This window comes from Vipera berus, assembly GCF_964194415.1.
Source record: "Vipera berus genome assembly, chromosome: 7".
Lineage (NCBI taxonomy): Eukaryota > Metazoa > Chordata > Lepidosauria > Squamata > Viperidae > Vipera > Vipera berus.
In genome coordinates this window covers 59,724,123-59,742,498 of record NC_138209.1, presented here as the reverse complement: position 1 = coordinate 59,742,498, position 18,376 = coordinate 59,724,123, and the positions used below count along the sequence as shown (strand labels likewise).

The 18,376-nt window shown below is 40.6% G+C and overlaps 1 protein-coding gene across 1 annotated transcript in view; it reads right to left on the bottom strand.

Annotated features, from left to right (window-relative positions):
* The window catches only part of SLC2A9 (solute carrier family 2 member 9), a 60,289-nt gene that overhangs the window by 34,425 nt on the left and 7,488 nt on the right, over nt 1–18,376 (bottom strand). Inside the window, exons 2-3 of the mRNA XM_081332284.1 lie at nt 15,596–15,694; nt 6,152–6,312 (exon numbers count right to left, since the gene is read on the bottom strand). Of these exons, the coding sequence (XP_081188410.1) occupies nt 6,152–6,312; nt 15,596–15,694 (260 nt within the window). The remainder of the gene's footprint in view (nt 1–6,151; nt 6,313–15,595; nt 15,695–18,376) is intronic.

The following is an 18,376-nucleotide window of genomic DNA, read 5'->3' as shown; positions in this document are numbered from 1 at the left end:
ATAAATAGTTTTTCATAAAATACTATAATTAAAGGCTATTGTGATAGATAAAGTCAAAAGTATACGTAAAATGCCAAGATTAAGGGTATAAAATATCCTTCAAACTGCATGGTAGAAGGCAATGGAAAACAGTTCTTTATTTTACACAGACAAACTAAAAATCCATGGATAGACAGGATAAAGATAGCTCAAAATCTTGGGAAAAAGTTCTGTAGATCAAATGAATCTGTAACTCTCTTGCCAGGGAGTCGCTTCAAAATTTGTCTTAAATTAGATGGGACAACCAGTAGCCCCAGAACAGTGCAGGTTTCAGAATAACAAAATAACAGAGTTGGAAGGAACCTTGGAGGTCTTCTTGTCCATCCCGCTGCTCGACAAGGAGACCCTATATGTTGTGGCCCTGACCCCCGAGCCTGTCCTACCCGAGGAAGAGGACTCTGAGGATGATGGGGAAGAACTGGCAAGGCCTCCGTCTCCGGGACCCTCCCCTCTGGCAAGGCCTCCATCTCCATCTGAAGGCCAACAGGAGCAGCCTGGGAGTAGCCAGGCTGGGAGCCAGGCTGGGATGGAGCTTGAGCAGCTGCAGCAGATACAGTCTAGCGAAGATGACTCATGGCTAGACCCCTGAGAAAGATGCAGGACCAAGCGTTTACAGCAGCGTAGGAAGAGTAGGAGGGCCAGGGACTAGCTGAGTCATTGAGCCACACCCCACTAGGTACAAAAGGGGGTGTGGCTGCTCTCAGAACTTTGTGATGAACAATAGTTTAAACAACTTCTGGTCACATCTTCGGAACTCTGCTTCTGGTTTGAAACCCTGGTCTGAATTCTTGGCAACACTTCTGTACATCTGCTTCTGAACTGTTTGTTTGGACGTTATCTCATTCCAGCGGCTTGCTGCCAAGGCCTTATCTGAAGGCAATTAACTACAGCCTGTAGAATTAACTCTTGCTAGTCGTGCCTGCTTGTCTGTTTGTTTGTACTCCGGAGGGGGGAACAGAACACTATATCATTCCAAATAAATGCCTATCTAGTTTTTTTTAAAAAAACGTCCACTGATAGAGCACCCACAATTTCTGAAGGAAGCCGTTCCACTGGTTAATTGTTCTGACTGTGAGAAAAATTCTCCTCAATTCTAGGTTGCTTCTCTCCTTGATTAGACTCCATCCATTGTTTCTTGTCTTGCCTTCTGGTGCTTTGGAAAATAGGTTGACCCCCTCTTCTTTGTGTCAGCCTCTCAAATATTGGAACACTGCTATCATTTTCCCCTAGTCATTCTATTCACTAGACATATTCCTGCAACCGTTCTTGATATGTTTTAGCCTCCACACCCCAATCATCTTGGTTGCTCTTTTCTGCACTCTTTCCAGAATCTAAACATTTTTTTTAATAATATGATGACCAAAACTGGTTACAGTACTCTAGGTGTGGTCTTAGTAAGGTCATGAGATCTTGATTCTATCCCTTTGTTAATGCAACCTAGGATTGCATTGGTTGGTGCTGCACACTATTGGCTCATATTTAAGTGACTGCCAACTAGGAATCCAAGATCCCTCTCAGCAATGTTTGAATATAGACTGTCTGTTTTCAAATGACTCACTAAAATACAATGTGGATCTTCAACAATGGCCCAGTCTATTATAGATTACTCTGGAGGATCTCTAATCCTGTTAGGTGCTAAGATAATGAGCAGGATTCAACAATATTGTTGCTCAGTTCTCCCATAAATGTATAGAACAACTGTAACTTTTTAGTTTTTCCATATTTCTTTTTTGTGATTTTAAGTTTTATGAATAAAAGAAAACCAAATGTTACATAAATTGGTGCAGAACATTTCAATCCTTTATATTCTCATTTTTTAAAAAAGTGTCTAAAATTTGATAAAGTACAGGTAGTCCCTAGACATTTAATCTAGGGAGATATGTTGTTTCCTTGGAGCTAAAATCAAAGATGTGACTGAGAACCTTACTAAAATAATTAACCCCATAGATTACTACCCCTTTCTTCTTCACGTGGGGACTAACAACATAACAATGAACCTGAAAACAATAACAAGAGCAGCTAGGTAAAAACAGCTAGGTAAGAAAGTTAAGGACTTATGAGCACAAGGATCTATATTTCTGACAAAAGGCCAACATTCTATGAGGGAGCAACAGATTTTAGAAATGAACCACTGGCTTAGGTGCCATCAAGAGAACTTGGCCATGGTCTGGATTACCTACATGAAGGGCTTCTTGCAAGGGATAGGCTGCACCTCACAAGAACCAGGAAAAACATATTTAGAAAAGTCCTCATCTTATCAGGACTTTAAACTAAAATATGACTTTTAAGACCTAATTCCAAGCAAAAACCTCTAGACAACCAACCAAATACAGAAGTAGAAAGTGATGGGAAAGAAGAGAAACTCAAATGCAAAGTAGGAGATGTAGGAAACATAACCAGAATCAGCCACAAAGAACTTAAAGGCCTAGATAGTAATGCTCAGAAATAGGGTGAACTTGAAGTACTAGTACATGAAAGTAGGTATGATATAGCTGCCATTACCAGAACTTGGTGGGATGAAACTCATGATTAGAATGTACTGATTAAAGGATACAAACTATTCAAAAGAAACAGACCTAACAAAAAAGGAGGTGGAGTTGCATTATATATAAGAGATTACTTCCTCTCTACATAGATGCATAAAACCAAGGATGAAAGCCTGCTAGAATGCATACGGGGCCAACATAAAAGGAAAAAAAGAATGACACTGCCATACATGTATACTACAGGCCACCCAACTAAGTAAAAGAAATAGATGAACTATTTGCTAATCAGTTAACAAATATATGAAGGAAACCCACCAGAATAGTAATGGGGGATTTTAATTATCCTGACATCAACTGGGAGACTAACTCTGCAACAAATAGGAGGTTGAACAGGTTTCTGACCAACCTAGCTGACAACTTTGTCACTCAAAAGGTAGTAGATGGAACTAGAGGGGCAGCTATACTGGACCTAATTCTTACTAACAGAGAAGATGTGATAGATGGGATTGACATTTCAGGAACTTTTGGGGAGAGTGACCATGTCATTTTAGAATTCACTATAATACAGACCCAAGCAACAGAACATAATCAAACCAATATATTAAACTTTGAAAGAGCTAATTTTAGCTCTTTAGAAATATGGGGAAGGAACCAATGGATAAAAATCTTAAAGGGGAAGTCAACTCAAGAAGCTTGGGAAACTCTAAAAAATATGATTACAAAAACCCAGGCCAGCATAATACCACTGAAAAAGAAAACCAAGAAAAAACCAGCATGGTTGCCCAAAGAACTCTTAGACAAAGTGAAAGAAAAAAAAGATAAATACAAAAATGGAAAGAGGAACACATAAATAAGGCAGAATATCAACAAATAGCCAGAACCTGAAAGGTGAAGTTAGGAAAGCTAAGGCTCAGAATAAAATAAAAGTTGCAATAAATGTCAATAATAATAAAAAAACAAGAAAAAAGTCAAAGAAAGAATTGGTCCACTAATGGAAAATGATGGTAAGGAAGTAACAAGCAGTAGAGAGAAAGCAGAACTGCTTAATTCATTCTTTGCATCTGACCCTCTTCAGGGTCCCCCGGCAGGAGAAAACGAGATGGTGGAGGAAGTGATCTTTCCACACGTCCACCAGCGCCGCGATTGCAAACCAGAAGCCCTAGACCAGGGGTAGGCAACCTTGACTCTTTTATGACTCGTGGACTTCAACTCCCAGAATTCCTAGCTGGCTCAGGAATTCTGGGAGTTGAAGTCCACGAGTCATAAAAGAGCCAAGGTTGCCTACCCCTGCCCTAGACCTAACAACCTTGAGAGAGGTGTCTTATCGGTTGCTTTCCCACAGCTCGATATCACCTGTGGATTGGCCTCTTTGAACTCACTGGATGGACAGTTGGGGTGGGGTTATTGTTTCGTGGGTTTAACCTATTGATTTGGGTGGGAAGTCCTCAGATCCTGCCTAGCTTTCCTGCTTTCTGTACTTGCCAATAAAGGTTCCTTTTGAAATGGTGCCAGTTTCAAGAGTTTTGCTTTCTTGGTAGAGAAACAGAGGCAGGTCCTTACAAATATGTTTGAAAAAGCAAATTTAAAATACAAGAAAAACCATGTTAGTTAGCCAGTGCAACAGTAATACAAAAACCATGTTTCAAGTATTACAAAGTCCATCCTGTGTGACCCTCACAGGTAACATGATAGCAGTCTTCCAATACTTGAAGGGCTGTCACAAGAAAGAGGGAGTTGATTTATTCTACATAGCATCTGAGGGCAGGACAAGAAACACTGGGTGGAAGCTAATCAAAGGGAAATTCAACCTGGAACTAAGATGGAATTTCCTGACAGTGAAAACAATCAATAGAACAGCTTGCCTCCCAGAGTTGTGGATGTTCAGTCACTGGTGGTTTTCAAGAAAAGATTGGACAACCATTTGTCTGGAATGGTATAAGGACTCCTGCCTGGAGCAGGGGATTGGACTAGAAGACCTCCAAGGTCCCTTCCAGTCCTATGATTATTACTTTAGATCAGAATGTCCACTGTGAAGAAGCAAAATTCCATAGTCAAAAGGTATTCACTACCATTGTAGGTTCAAAATATCTTGAGAACCAAAGGAAGCAGGCCAGTATTAGCTGTGATATTTCACATAATAAATGCAAAACTGAAGCACATAATACTAATCCAAACTAAAGAAACAAAACAAACCATAGGAAGAATAAAGCAAAACTGAAAGGTGGCTGCTTTGAAGGTAAAAACAATGGATTAGGTTTACTTTTATGACAACAAACTGTTCCACAATACTGCATTCCTGCAACTGCCACACTTGCATGTCACATATGCAAACAGTTATAGGAGATAGGAATGGGCTCCCAGTTAGACAACTGCAGCTAGATCCTACCATACCCAATATTTAAGGAGAAAGTCCAGGAAACAGAACTGGGAGCAATATTTTATCTGGGGATAGATTGCTCTACTTCTGTCCCACTAATGCTCCCCAACCAATCCTTTCTGCTTTTTCTGAGACAGAGATTTCCCAACTTAGTGGAGCTGCTGCTGTTACTGCACAGCTGTAGATTCAATGGCCTACAAGAAGGCCTCAAGATGCAAGAAATTAGATTACAGGGGTGTCAAACTGTCGGCCCATGGGCCGGACGCGACAACCAGAAGCCATGCCCACCCCATTGCCGACAATGGCAAAACAGTCTGATATGTCTTGCAACGTCATGTGATGTCGCGAGTTTGACATGTCTGAGTTAGAACAAGGAGAGTGAACCTGGCCAACTCATGCACAACTTTCTCTTGCATCAAGTACATGAAATTTTATTTTGATCTGAATCAAATACAATGCTGGGCAAATCTAAAACACTTCTTTGATACCATGGGGGAGTTGGCCTCTGATCTTCAGCCATACAATTATCAATATTAAAATGGCGTCCACAGAGAATGAGTATAGCAGCTGGCATTTATAAACCCATCCTTATGTCACTGGTATTTGGCACTGATTGGACACATGGATTGATGGAAATCTAGGTTTGCTCAAATTGCTGTTTTTCATAATTGCCATTATGAGCATAGGCAATCCATGTTTAAAGGGACAAGCTTAGCATACAAGGCCATTCTAAATGACAACTTATTGTGATGGGTTTGATGTTTTCCAACATGTTTCCTCTCCAAAATTATTTTAGTTGGTGGAGAAAATGTGAGAGAAACTGTTTACTCTTGGTATAGGATATAAACCAAGCCTCCTGCACTTGCTTTGAGGAGAATTATGTTTCATATATCAGGACAGTCTTGTTGGGCTTATTATAATTTTGTTATAACTAGACAGCCACTAGATGGCAGCAAAGAGATGCAAAACTGTGATAGTTCAGTCCTACAGATTACTTACTACTTTAGATTTCTAAACAGTATTTTTAAAAGCAAGAGAAGATTTTTTTTTCAAAAAAGCCCAATTTATACAAAATTACATTGCATACATTATTACTTGCTATTAATCACAACTGTTTTATCATGGGAAGTATCTTACTTAGTATTTTAAATGCAGGTGCCATAATATCAGTTAGAGGAGCGATTTTTTGTTTTATCATCCATTAAAAGAAAAAAAAATTGCATAGCATTGTTTTCAATATAATGCTTACCGACCAAAATACTTGACAGCTGGAGTAACAATTAATGCACCCACAAGTCCACCAATAGCAAAAATGGAGACAGATAAAGTCCATAGCAATGTAAGTGACTGTTCAGTAATTGACTGGTTGTATCTTCTTTCCCAGGTTTCATTGTAAAATTTCTTAATAAACTACAAGTAATTCCAATAAATACATAATTAATAAATACTTATCAGTGTAGACATATATAATTACAAATTAGCATTTTTAAAAATCACATTATTTCAATACTTTAAAATTCTGCTATAAGGAGTCTTCTTTTAAAAATGGGATGTGTATTTTACACCAACTTACCTACTGAAACAGAGCTTTATGCAATGTGTGAATGAAAAACCCCCTATGTCACGGGTGTCAAACTCGCCATGTCACGCAACGTGTCACAACGTATAGCGACTCTTTTTGCATGGCCGGCAATGGGTGGGCGTGGCTTCAGTATGATGAAACTGGCCCGTGGGCTGGCAGTTTGACACCCCTGCCCTAGGTTTCCCATGTTTGTGTAGAGAAGCAAGCCAGCCACCATTCCAGCAGTCATCAAAGGAGGGTTCCTATACTCTTCGGTGCCATAGGTTTTCCTATGACCCTCTATTTCCAAAGATCTGGAATAGTTCCTGGAATATTGGTGTTTAAAGCCCTACATGGCAGGGGTCCGGAGTACCTTAGGGAACACCTGCTGCCGGCATCAACCTCCCTTCGCCCTGTGCGTTCCCACAGAGAGGGCCTCCTCAGGGTGCCACCGATCAGAGAATGTCGATTGGTGGCCCCCAGGGGGAGATCCTTCTCTGTGGGCGCCCTGGAGCTATGGAATCAGTTACCGGTTGAGCTCTGGATGGCGCCCGATCTTCGCTCCTTTCGCCGCGAGCTAAAAACATACTTGTTCGAACAAGCCGGCCTGGCCTGATGGGGGATTGGTGGGGTTTTTTATTGTCATTTGATTGGGGTTTTAATATGTAGTGATTGTTTTTAGTGGGCATGTATTTAATTCTTTTTTAATTTTTGTAATTCTGTATTTTTATTCTTGCCCTGTTCACCGCCCTGAGTCCTTCGGGAGAAGGGCGGTATAGAAATATTATTAAATAAATAAATAAATAAATATTGAGTCTGAGAGTTGGTTATACACTATGGCCTCAACTACAATCCTTGGACAATATTGATTGCTCTCTAAAGGTGCTCCAGAAATAATGCAACAAAGCATGCAAACACCTTTATCATCTAATTATATAGTAGTACCTCAGTCCTCGTTGGTAATCCATTCCAGAAGATGTGTCAAATACCAAAACCAATGGGTACTGGGAAAACCATGTGACTTACCATTTCATCTAGAAGAAATAGCGAGTCACGAGGCAGTTGACATCAGCAAGTTCTTCCTTGCATATTGACTACCAGGAGAAAGACAAGCACCAGGACAATATTTCTGCTTCAGAACACATTGAATACCAAATTCAATGAGTTTTGAAGCACTTGAGTGCCAAACTGTGCTCATATTGAGGGGTCCTTGGTGCTCCCTGAGCTTGCTTGTTTTCTTGCAGAGATTTCATTACCCTAAGTAGGTAACATCATTAGTGCTAGTAAGTGCTGTTTGAAGTTGACCTTGGAGCTAATCTATGCTGATCTGAGTGCTAATTATTATTGTGTCTATCAATGGCTGATTTGTCAGAGTGCCAACTTGTTGCTGCAACAACCACTGTGTAGGACAAACAACAGAAGACTGGCGGAACACATCCATGAACACCAACTGGCAGTCAAAAGGCATGATGAAAGTTCTTTAATTTCACAACATATAGACAGATTTAACCACAGTTTCAATTGGGAAAATGTGACAATCCTAGACCAGGTCAAATCCAAAAATGCCAGGGAATTTCTAGAAGCCTGGCACTCTGACAAATCAGCCATCAATAGACATATAGACATTAACAATATCTATAGACCAGGCATGTCAAACTCACAATGTCACGTGATGTCGCGCGACGTATCGTGACTTTTTCCCCACTGCCAGCAATGGGGAGGGTGCGGTTTCATCATGATGCATCCGGCCTGTGGGCCGGCAGTTTGACATGCCTGCTACAGACTATGCAAAAGAGACAATCAACCAGCCCTAAAGAGAAAAAGACTCCAGCACCTCCTCATCAGTAATCAGCACTCAGATCAGCTCCAAGATCAACTTCAGACCAACAATCAAGTAAGCAATACCCCAGTCAAGAAACTACAACAGAGCCATTAGTAAACAGCCCAACCAAAGAATCCTTAAGACCGCCCCCATCCACACAGACAGGCAAGACAGTTGAATATAAACAGAGCAAACAGCACTCCTTATTAGCACTGATGATATTACCTAGTTAGGGTAATGAAACATCTGCAAGAAAACAAGCAAGCTCAGAGAGCACCAAGGACCCTTTATTTCAACCCTCAGCTACAAATATTCTCCTTCATTGTGTACTCAGATTCCAGCTGGAATGTAGTGAATCTATCATTACTAAAAACACGCTTAAGAAAATCCAACTACAAAATTGTTTATTGCTACATGAGTCTCAGACATGAATTTAGCTTCGGAGAGGCCTGGAATAAACAGAGCAAGTTATCCTCTGCTATGATATGTCATCTCAAATCAGCTCCAGAGAGGCTTCTATCAGTAAGGATCTGCCCAAGCAGTCTAAGATCTGTATCACTGGAGCACATCCAACCAGCCAGAGTGGGAGATAAGCAGGCATATATCATGTCCATTGCTTCCTAAAACCTAGAGCCCAAGAAGTGCTATTAATGTTGAATGCTATAAAGCAGGGGTCCCTAACCCCTGGTCCGTGGATCAGTACTGGGCCATGACATACCAGCAACTGAGCCGCACAAAGAAGCAAAGCCCCATCTGTGGGATGCAGGCAGCAGACAAAACCACGCGCCCTCCGGTCCGTGGAAAAACCTCTCTCCACATAACCGGTCCCTGATGCCCAAAAGGTTGGGAACCTCTGCTATAAAGGAAGAAAGGAACTGAATTTGCAACAAGATCCATCCATGTTAGATTATGTTTTAGCAGCGAAAGAATAGTGAGGTAAGAGACAAAGATACGTAATTAATTGGTTCAATCAAGCTGAAGACAAGGAAACACATCAAATCCTATTGGGAAAGACAGAAGTCAATGAGCAAAGCAACAGGTTTAGACCAGAGTGGAAGTGATGTATTTTTTTGCCTTCAGCACCCCCCCTGCAATTGATTTACTTGCTCTACCTGGGAAGATCGAACTGGATGCAAATAACACAACTGGGTGCTAAGATTGGTTTCAGCAATGCAAAATTCCTTTGTGTTCCTAAAGGTGCTTTTAAAAAATCTTTTTTAAAGAAGTAAATCCACTTTGAATGCTTTTAATATAAAAAGTGGGATCAAATTACATAAATAAAACTCCCCCAAAAGTTCTGAAAAAAAGTCAATTCCTCCTTTAGTTCCAGAAAAGCAGAATTTCTAAGAAACCAGGAAAGGCTGTGAGAGAGTCTTTCAAAGTTCTCCTTCCCACCCTTACTTTTCGTTTTCAATGTACCATGGCTACATAGCCTGCCTTTGTTGATTAACAAAGGCCTTTTAAAGAAACCAAGATCCTGAGATTCTCCCATGAATCTGCAATTTGAACAGGTGGTGCTTGCCTTGCAAACTTAAAAAAATAGTTAGAATCTCAATTGTTTTTCACATTTCAGATGAAATGCCAAGATTTCCAGAAATACCCCAGTTGAGAAAAACTATTTGGAACATAAAAAGATAAACCTATTTTTCTCCCTCTTCTCATTTGTATTTATTATGTCACTGAAAACTTAGTATTTAACTTCCCTTGGAAGTGGTAATTTTTTTAGATGCTATTTTTCATTTGCAATGAATGTACAAGTAGTTCTTGACTTATAACTATTCATTTAGTAACTATCTGAAGTTACAATAGCACTGAAAAAAGTGATTTATGACCATTTTTCGCACTTAAAACCATTGCAGAGTTCACATGGTTATGTGATCAAAATTCAGACCTTGGCAGCTGGTTTATATTTATGATGTTTGCAGTGGCCTGGAGTTATGTTGCTCATCTTTTGTGACCTTCTGATAACCAAAGTCAAAAGGAAGCCAAATTCACTTAACAATTGTGCTACTAACTTAACAACTGCAATGATTTATTTAACAACTGTGACAAGAAAGATTATAAAATGTGACAAAATTCACTTAACAACTGTCTTGCTTACAATGGAAATGTTGGGCTCTATTATGGTCATAAGTCGAGGACTCTATATTTTTCATGGTTCATTTCCAAATTAAAGAACCTAACTACCTCTTAGTTATCTGAGGGGGGAAAAATAATTGACACAAGTAGGACTTAGTTATCATTTAGGGACTGGTTTACACTAAGCTGTATATCAAATGCAATACACACAAATGCTTTTCCTTCTGAAGAAGTCATTTCTGAAGTCACTTCTGAATAAAATGTCCTGTCAGTGTTTACTAGATCAATTGCTGAAACATATAATAGATTTCATCAGTGACCAAAGTGCAAATAACGGGGTCAAAGGTGCAAGATAAACACAATTTCAACGTGACTAATTTTAGTGTTCCAGTGAAAAATAACAACCTGCACTTTGTATGACTATCACAAATGACCACCAACAATATTGGAACACTACTGAAATAAATATGTAACAAATGCCCATTTCTCCTTATTTGGTCATTGTATAGTCAATTTCCTAAACATCTTGTAATTTTTTGGCTACCATATTGTGCTTGCATGCATTCTCTTGCACCTGGACTCAACCCAGCAAATTTGTAAGGGTTCTGCAAAATAGGTTGCAAGGAACCTGGAAGGTGGTCATTTGTGGATAACCATGACACTGAGAAGTATCAGAATTTTTTTCCTCAGACTTCTGAGGTTTAGTGACCTCTTTCTTTTCAATCTAAGACAAACTTCCCTAACTTTTTGTTCTCAGGATCCATTCCAACTTTTAAAAATGATGGAGGGCTTTTGTTTAATGGGTTATATTTGTTGATATTTACCATATTAAAAAATAAATTTGACGCATTTGTAAAATATTTACTGAATCAATCATATTATAAATCTATTATATGTGTCAGAACCCATTCTTTCCCGCGGGGGCGGGGGTAATCTATCTCATTTCTTTCCTAATTCATTTCTTTCTGAGGGTTCTGCCATTCTCCTGAGAGGGAGGGAGGAAGACTCTGTGGTATATTATTCTGCTTTGCTACAATGTATCCTTTCCAATGTTCCTACATATTTACTCTTTGAAGTGTCTCTCCCTTGATGTTACCCTAGGGCAGGGGTCAGCAACCTGAAACAGTGAAAGAGCCACTCAGAACCGGTTCCCTCACAAAAGGAAACACTGGGAGCCGCAAAAAATGTGTGCGCATGGGCGTACATGCGTGCATGTGCAGAACAGGGCTTGACTGAAGAGTGGAGCCAAGGCGAGATATGCACCTACCCTGCATATTTGAATTGATTGGTTGAACTTTTTTAGTCCCACTTTTTTTGGGGGGGACTGCACATGGCAGAGGACTGGGAGCCGCAGGAGACGGCTGAAAGAGCCGCATGTGGCTCCGGAGCCGCAGGTTGCAGACCTGTGCCCTAGGGTGAGAAAGGAATGTGCCTCTGGCCATCTAGCTTATCTCTAGCTGTGGAAGGGAAGGAGCAAAGACCCAACAACATCTTCACAAGCATGGGAATGGACCCCGTTATCAACTTTATTCCCACAGCAGACTTAACACCTGGGGATTGGCCCATTCAAACTGACTGGATGAACCATTGGGGTGGGGTTATGCTTGGGACTCTTTTAACCTATTGATCTGAGCGGGAAACCCTATCATGCCTGCTATCAGCTTCTCCTAATAAAAATTCCTTTTGGAAAGAAGCTGTTCCAAGAGTCCTGCTTTCTTGGGATGAGGTTTCGAAGTGGGCCCTGACATGATGTTAATATAAATAAAAACCCAATATTTTTTAACAAAGAAAAATAACAAGAGCTGTTTTAAATTTTTGCAAATATCTGGCAAATAATTTTGATTTCCTGGAGAGTCTTGGACCATACTTTAAGAAACATTTGTTTAATAGGCCCTTTCTAAAAAGTCATGATTATCAGATGTGAACTTAATTTTGCTCAGAAAGCTCAAATCTAAGTCTTCGCTTAATGACAAACTGAGGCCATAACAGCATATTTAAGTAATATTGCTTTGTTAATAATGTTGACAGCAAAAGCTTATGTCAGCTTTTCTTTTATAATTGTTTATATGTCAAATTGATAATGGAAGTATTATGAGTCAGAGCGATCCATGATCAGTGATGCTATATTAACCTCTTTGAACAAGAGTTGTTATATAGATAGTTCTATATAACTTACAACATGGGTTTTCAAACTTGGCCCGCTGGCTGAGGAATTCCGGGAGTTGAAGTCCACAAGTCATAAAAGGGCCAGGTATGAAGACCCCTGACTTACAACTATAGTTGAGCCCAAAATTTCTATTACTAAGCAAGACAGTTCTTGTCAGTCTTGCCCTATTTTATGACATTTCTTGCCATAGTTGCAAGTGAATCACTGCATTGCACTGCAGTTAGTAACAGAGTTAGGTGAATCTGGCTTTCCTATTGACTTTGTTGTCAAAAGATTGCAAAAGTAATCACAGGTTCTGAGGACACTGCAGCCATCATTAATACATACCAACTGCAAAGCATCTGAATCCTGATCATGTGACCATGGGAATGCTGCAACAGTTGTAAAGTTAAAAACAGTCATCAGTCACTTTTTTCAGTGCTGTTGTAACTTTGAATGGTCACTAAATGAATGGTTGTAAGTCAAGGACTACCTGTAGCCACAGGTAGGTAAAGGTAAAGGTTCCCCCGCACATGCGTGCTAGTTGTTTCCAACTCTAGGGGCCGGTGCTCATCTCCGTTTCAAAGCCAAAGAGCCAGCACTTGTCTGAGGATGTCTCCGTGGTCATGTGGCCAGCATGACTAGACACCAAAGGTGCACGGAACGCTGTTACCTTCCCACCGTAGTGGTCCCTATTTTTCTACTTGCATTTTTACGTGCTTTTGAACTGCTAGGTTGGCAGAAGCTGGGACGAATAACAGGCGCTCACTCTGTTATGCAGCACTAGGGATTTGACCCGCCAAACTGCCGACCATCTGATCGACGAGCTCAGCGTCCTAACCCACTGAGCCACTGCATCCCTTTTGTAGCCACAGGTAGTTTAAGCCAATTTCATCTAGTTAATTTTATAGATTGTCTTGAGTATCAGATAATCTGTATACCTGGTATTTCTAAGAATCTCCCTAATTTTAAATGTATAAGACATCTAGTCAACTAGTATTAAAGCACTTAGGTAGAGAAGGGTTTCAGCTTTAAAGAATGAGAAGCAGACAGATGGAGCCAAGGAATTTCTAGCAAAGCACCCATAAATGAACGAAGCTTGTGTCTTCCCATCTAAAGAGCTACAGTATTCAAAATGTGGACTCAGTATATCTATAAAGAAGATGAAACACATGGAACTTGATTTTCCTGCTCCACTAATATTTATTGTTACAGCTACAATAATGTGTAAAGCTTACTGACTACATCACACTTTATGGACTTTTACTTCCAAAATGTTAACAGGTACAGATAATGCTTAAGTTACAAATGTAATAGAGCTTGCCAATTACGTTCATAACCTGAGGATTCATTAATTGGATCATGTTAAATGATCATGATCCCTCTCTGCTTTACCCAATGCATTGGGTAATTGAATGCACAGGTCATTAAGTGCACATGAGGTATCTCAGGATGGGGAAAGCCATGGAGGGCCTAGTGCTTCAGACCACCCAAGGACTCCCAAGACCCACTGAGATATCTCATGCTTCCCCCCTGCCCCTTCCATCCTACCCACCAGGTCACTTACCTTTCAAAGTTCCCAATGATCAAGCGGGCTGTCTCCTCTCCAGCCTCTCTGCCATGGTTTCTTTGTCTACTTATGGCACTCCAAAAGTGGAGCAGTAAGAAAAGAGGAAAACCAGGGCTGACTCACAGAGGCTGCCTGTGCATGGCACCTGATCTGCTTTTGGTGTGCCAGGCAGCCTCGGTGAGTCTGAAGGAGTGTGAGACTGCACCCCCAAAGACTTCTTTTCTCTGTGCCAAAAGCTTTTGCAAAGGCTTCAGGGGAGCAATCTTACACTGCTTGAAGCCTTCCATCCCTTTGCAAACACTTTTGGTGCAGAGAAGTCTGAAGGAACGCATGACCATGCCCCAAAGACTTCTCTTCTCACCAAAACGATTACAAAGGCTTCAGGAGAGCGATCTTGCATTGCTTGAAGCCTTCCATCCCTTTGCAAAAACTTTTGGCATGGAGAAGAGAAGCCTGAAGGACTGTGAGACTGTGCCCCAAGGGCTTCTCTTCTCTATGCCAAAAGCTTTTGCAAAGGGATGGAAAGCTCCATTGTAAAAAAAAAGTGGATTAGGTGTCCTTCATAGGCAGCTTCAGTAAATCAGCTAAACTGCACAGGGTGTGCTCATCCCAATCTGCTTTTGCTCTCACCTTTTCACTTTTTGAGTGCCGGGAGCAGGAAAAAAACCCATGCTGCTGTACAAACCCTGCAGCAGAGAGGCTGGAGAAGAGACAGCTTGCTTGAGGAGAGAGAAGGAGCAGTCAGCCTATTTTGGAACTCTGGATCTTGGAAAGGTAAGTGAGCAATTGATTGGTAATGGAGTGGGGAGGAGCCAGTGGGCTACCATAGCAGAAACAGTGCCTGTTAGGCCCCTGTGGGGGTTGGGAATAGGCAGGGGAAATGTTGCAATGTCTCTGTGGTCAGTCGTAAGGGTGAACAACTGCCTTGGTGCTACTGTTGCTACGTGAACTGTCGTAACTCGAGGACTACAAGTATAAAAACACTAAGGATAAACATATGGATGTTAATATGCAGTCTTATGCAAATTATGCAAGCAAGGAAAAGGAAAATCAGAAGAATAGTGCTTTCATTGAAGGAATATATTCCCTCTTGCTCTTTATTAAATTTAAAAAGGGAAAAATCAAAAGAAAATACTAATTGTGAGATATATTAATTACTTCAATGTGAACTTAAAAGTTTTCAGTGATGGGGCATGGCTACAGAGGCCTCATTTTGGTCATAATGTTGAATTTCTAATGTAAGTACCCTTTCTGAAAAAAAATGTTTTTGTGAAAACTCGCTAAATGAATGTTCGTACATGGGGGATTTACCTGTAACTCCAGAAAATTTAATCAGGTTGCCTAAAAACATCTTTACTGCTCTTCTGCTGAGAAAGAGCCCATTTAGAGCTGGACAAGGAAACAAGGAACACAAGACAAGTGCAGACCTGTTTCCCAATACTGCAAAAACCTTCTCTTACTACATCTCATCGCTGCACCAAACTGACTTTATACTTTAAAAAATCGTTTTCTCACCACTGTTGGTGCATTCACCACAGAGAGATTATAACCATAGAGGAAGGAGGATCCAAAGGCTCCAGCCAAAGATGCTGTTATAAGACTAATAGACCAGTCCTGAAATGTAAACGGAATACTGTTAGAGTACAGAGAAACAACAGAAATTGCAAATAAACACTACTTGCAGAAATACAAATTGGAAAATCTTATTTTTCTAAACCAAAATTACTGAGAAATTGTCTTTCTTCAGGAATTTACATGAAAATGTATTTAATTAGGGGACGTAATAAAATAGAACAATTCCTTAGGAGGCACCTAAGAAATTGAGCAACCTGTCTATTCAAATCTGTTTACTCCAGCCTTCTCCAGCTTGAGGAACTGCTGATGTTCTAAGTCTACAATTCCAAAAAAAATCAATTCAGGGTAGCCCATGATGGGCTGCTGGTAATTCTTGGAGTTGTACATATGGGAAAATCTGAAATATGAGTCAGGATCAGAATTCCTGAAATACGCTGTTGATTCATTTCATGAGTGAGTTCTCCATAACATTTCTCTTAATCATTTCCAGAGAACCATTTTCCTATTTTTTTAAATTCTTAAGGAAAAAGGGTTCAGTTTCCAACAAGTGCGAAAACCTGCAACAATTCCTTTTATAATAATTTTGCTCAGCCTCCACAAAATGTAATGCCCACATGTACAAACCCCCTCACTTCTAGATAGCCTGAACAAGGGTCACTCTCTCCTAGTATAATCAAAATCTAGAGCAATTACAGTGATGTAATCTTTATCACAGTAATGGGTCTCATTAAAACAAAAAGAGGATGGAGTAGACTTCTAAAAATGGCCAGAGATAAATTATCCATTTACAATTACAAAAAATAATGAATTGCCATATTCTGTGCTAAGCCTGAAGCCATCCTTGACATCAGATGATTATTTGAACACCCATTGGATATTCAGACAAACAGAAGACAGGGTATTCTCTCCTAACAATAGTTGAGATTTATAGAGAAGGGTGCATTGCTTTCTTGAAACACAGAACCTTGTAGAAAAATTTGAATCACAGATTGCCTGGTTCAGTCTCCAAAGTAATTACATTTGGGTAAAGTATGTACCTGGTACATCTATGCACTTCTATTTTGGATATGAATCCCATTAAGGTATTTTACCCCAGTTTCCTTGGGATTATTTCATCTTTTAGTCAACAAGCCCAGGCAAAAATTCTTACTTGCAATAAAGACTATTGAATGTTAATTTGGCAAAAACTGCATGTTGGAAAAACAGAAAAATATGAAAAATCCTTGTAGTGATTTATACTCTATGCCATCACATAGCAATCTAATCTATGACAGTAAGAGGAATAAGCAAGTAAACAAATGCCATTTATCAGCATTATAAACTGAGTCCAGGAAAAAAAACTAGTAATACAGCTGCAGTAGGTTGGGTGTGAACACTAAGTAATGGTAGCTTCCAGAAACTTAAGTGCCCAATTTATCAAAGTTGAAAACTCAAGCTGCTCAAATAAGAAACAATGTCAGGAACCCCTTCAATGTATCTTTTCAGGGCTCTGCCATTCTAGTGAGAAGGGGAGGTTTTTCTTGGCTGGGAGGGGGCTTGTGGTTGTATTTCCTCTACTTTGTTCTTTCTCAACTTTGATGTATCTCTTTGGGTGTGAAATGGAGAATGGAATGTGTCAGGGGCCATCTGCCTTATCTTCACTCTGTTGTGAGATCCAGTGAAGCGCCTGGGAACCATCCCTTACCAGCTCTGGTTCTCATAACAACTTTGTATCTGTGGAGTGGCTGGAAGCAAACTGGACAATTGAGCTCTGGGGTTGTTGTTAGCTGCGAAGTTGTGTCCAACTCATCGCGACCCTATGGACAACGTTCCTCCAGGCCTTCCTGTCCTCTACCAGAGCTCTGGGGTAGGGTTTTGTAAAATGAAAGTTTTAATGTAGCAATTTGCACAGGGAAACTTTCGTTCTTACTTTGCTCTCTTGCTATCACTATCTCTCAATAAAAAAGTTCCTTTTGAAACAATGCCTTTTCAAGAGTTCTGCCTTCTTGGGAGGAGTATTCAAGGCAGGACCTTACATTAAGCAAGATCTGCAAAAAGATCAACCCAGAGAGGCAACTGCTGTACTGTGAGAACCATGCATCATGTCCCTCCATGCAGCGAACAAGATGAGACCAAGTGCTGGGGAGAGTCCGCTGTGAAGACCCACCCAAAAGAAAGTTCCTATGGTTGGATGGAAGAAATAGTAAATACAGAAAGCTCCATGAAGCTGAGATGGTTGATCGGAGTAGGGAAGAGAGAGAAGAGTGGGAAGAAAAAGCCCAGCAAGTAACATTCACTCTAGGAAGCCAGAAGAAGGGCTGGAAGCAGGAGATGGAGTCACTCTCCAATGACTGGAACGAATCTGAAGAAGAGCAAGAGTCGACCGACCAGATCCTGAAACAAGCCACGCAATACATGGAAGAGGCCTTTCAGCAAAATCCAGGCAGCACAGGAGCAAAAGGAAGGATCAACTGGAAGAAACCAAGTATGGAAGGAGTGAATCAGGAGTGACCGAAGCCATGGCAGAGACAACTGGATCTACGGGAATAATGGCAGCCTGCAACCCCCTAGAAGGAGAGCCCCACAAAGGAATCAAAGCTGGTTCACCTGGCTCATGTGTTCACCTACATGCAAGTGTATGGGAGAACCCTCCCCAGTGAGGAAGTCAGAGTCAGGGTCGTCATCCTAGCCCTGGAACTGCAGCTCAGTGGATGGTTACCCTTCACAACTGCAACTCAGCAG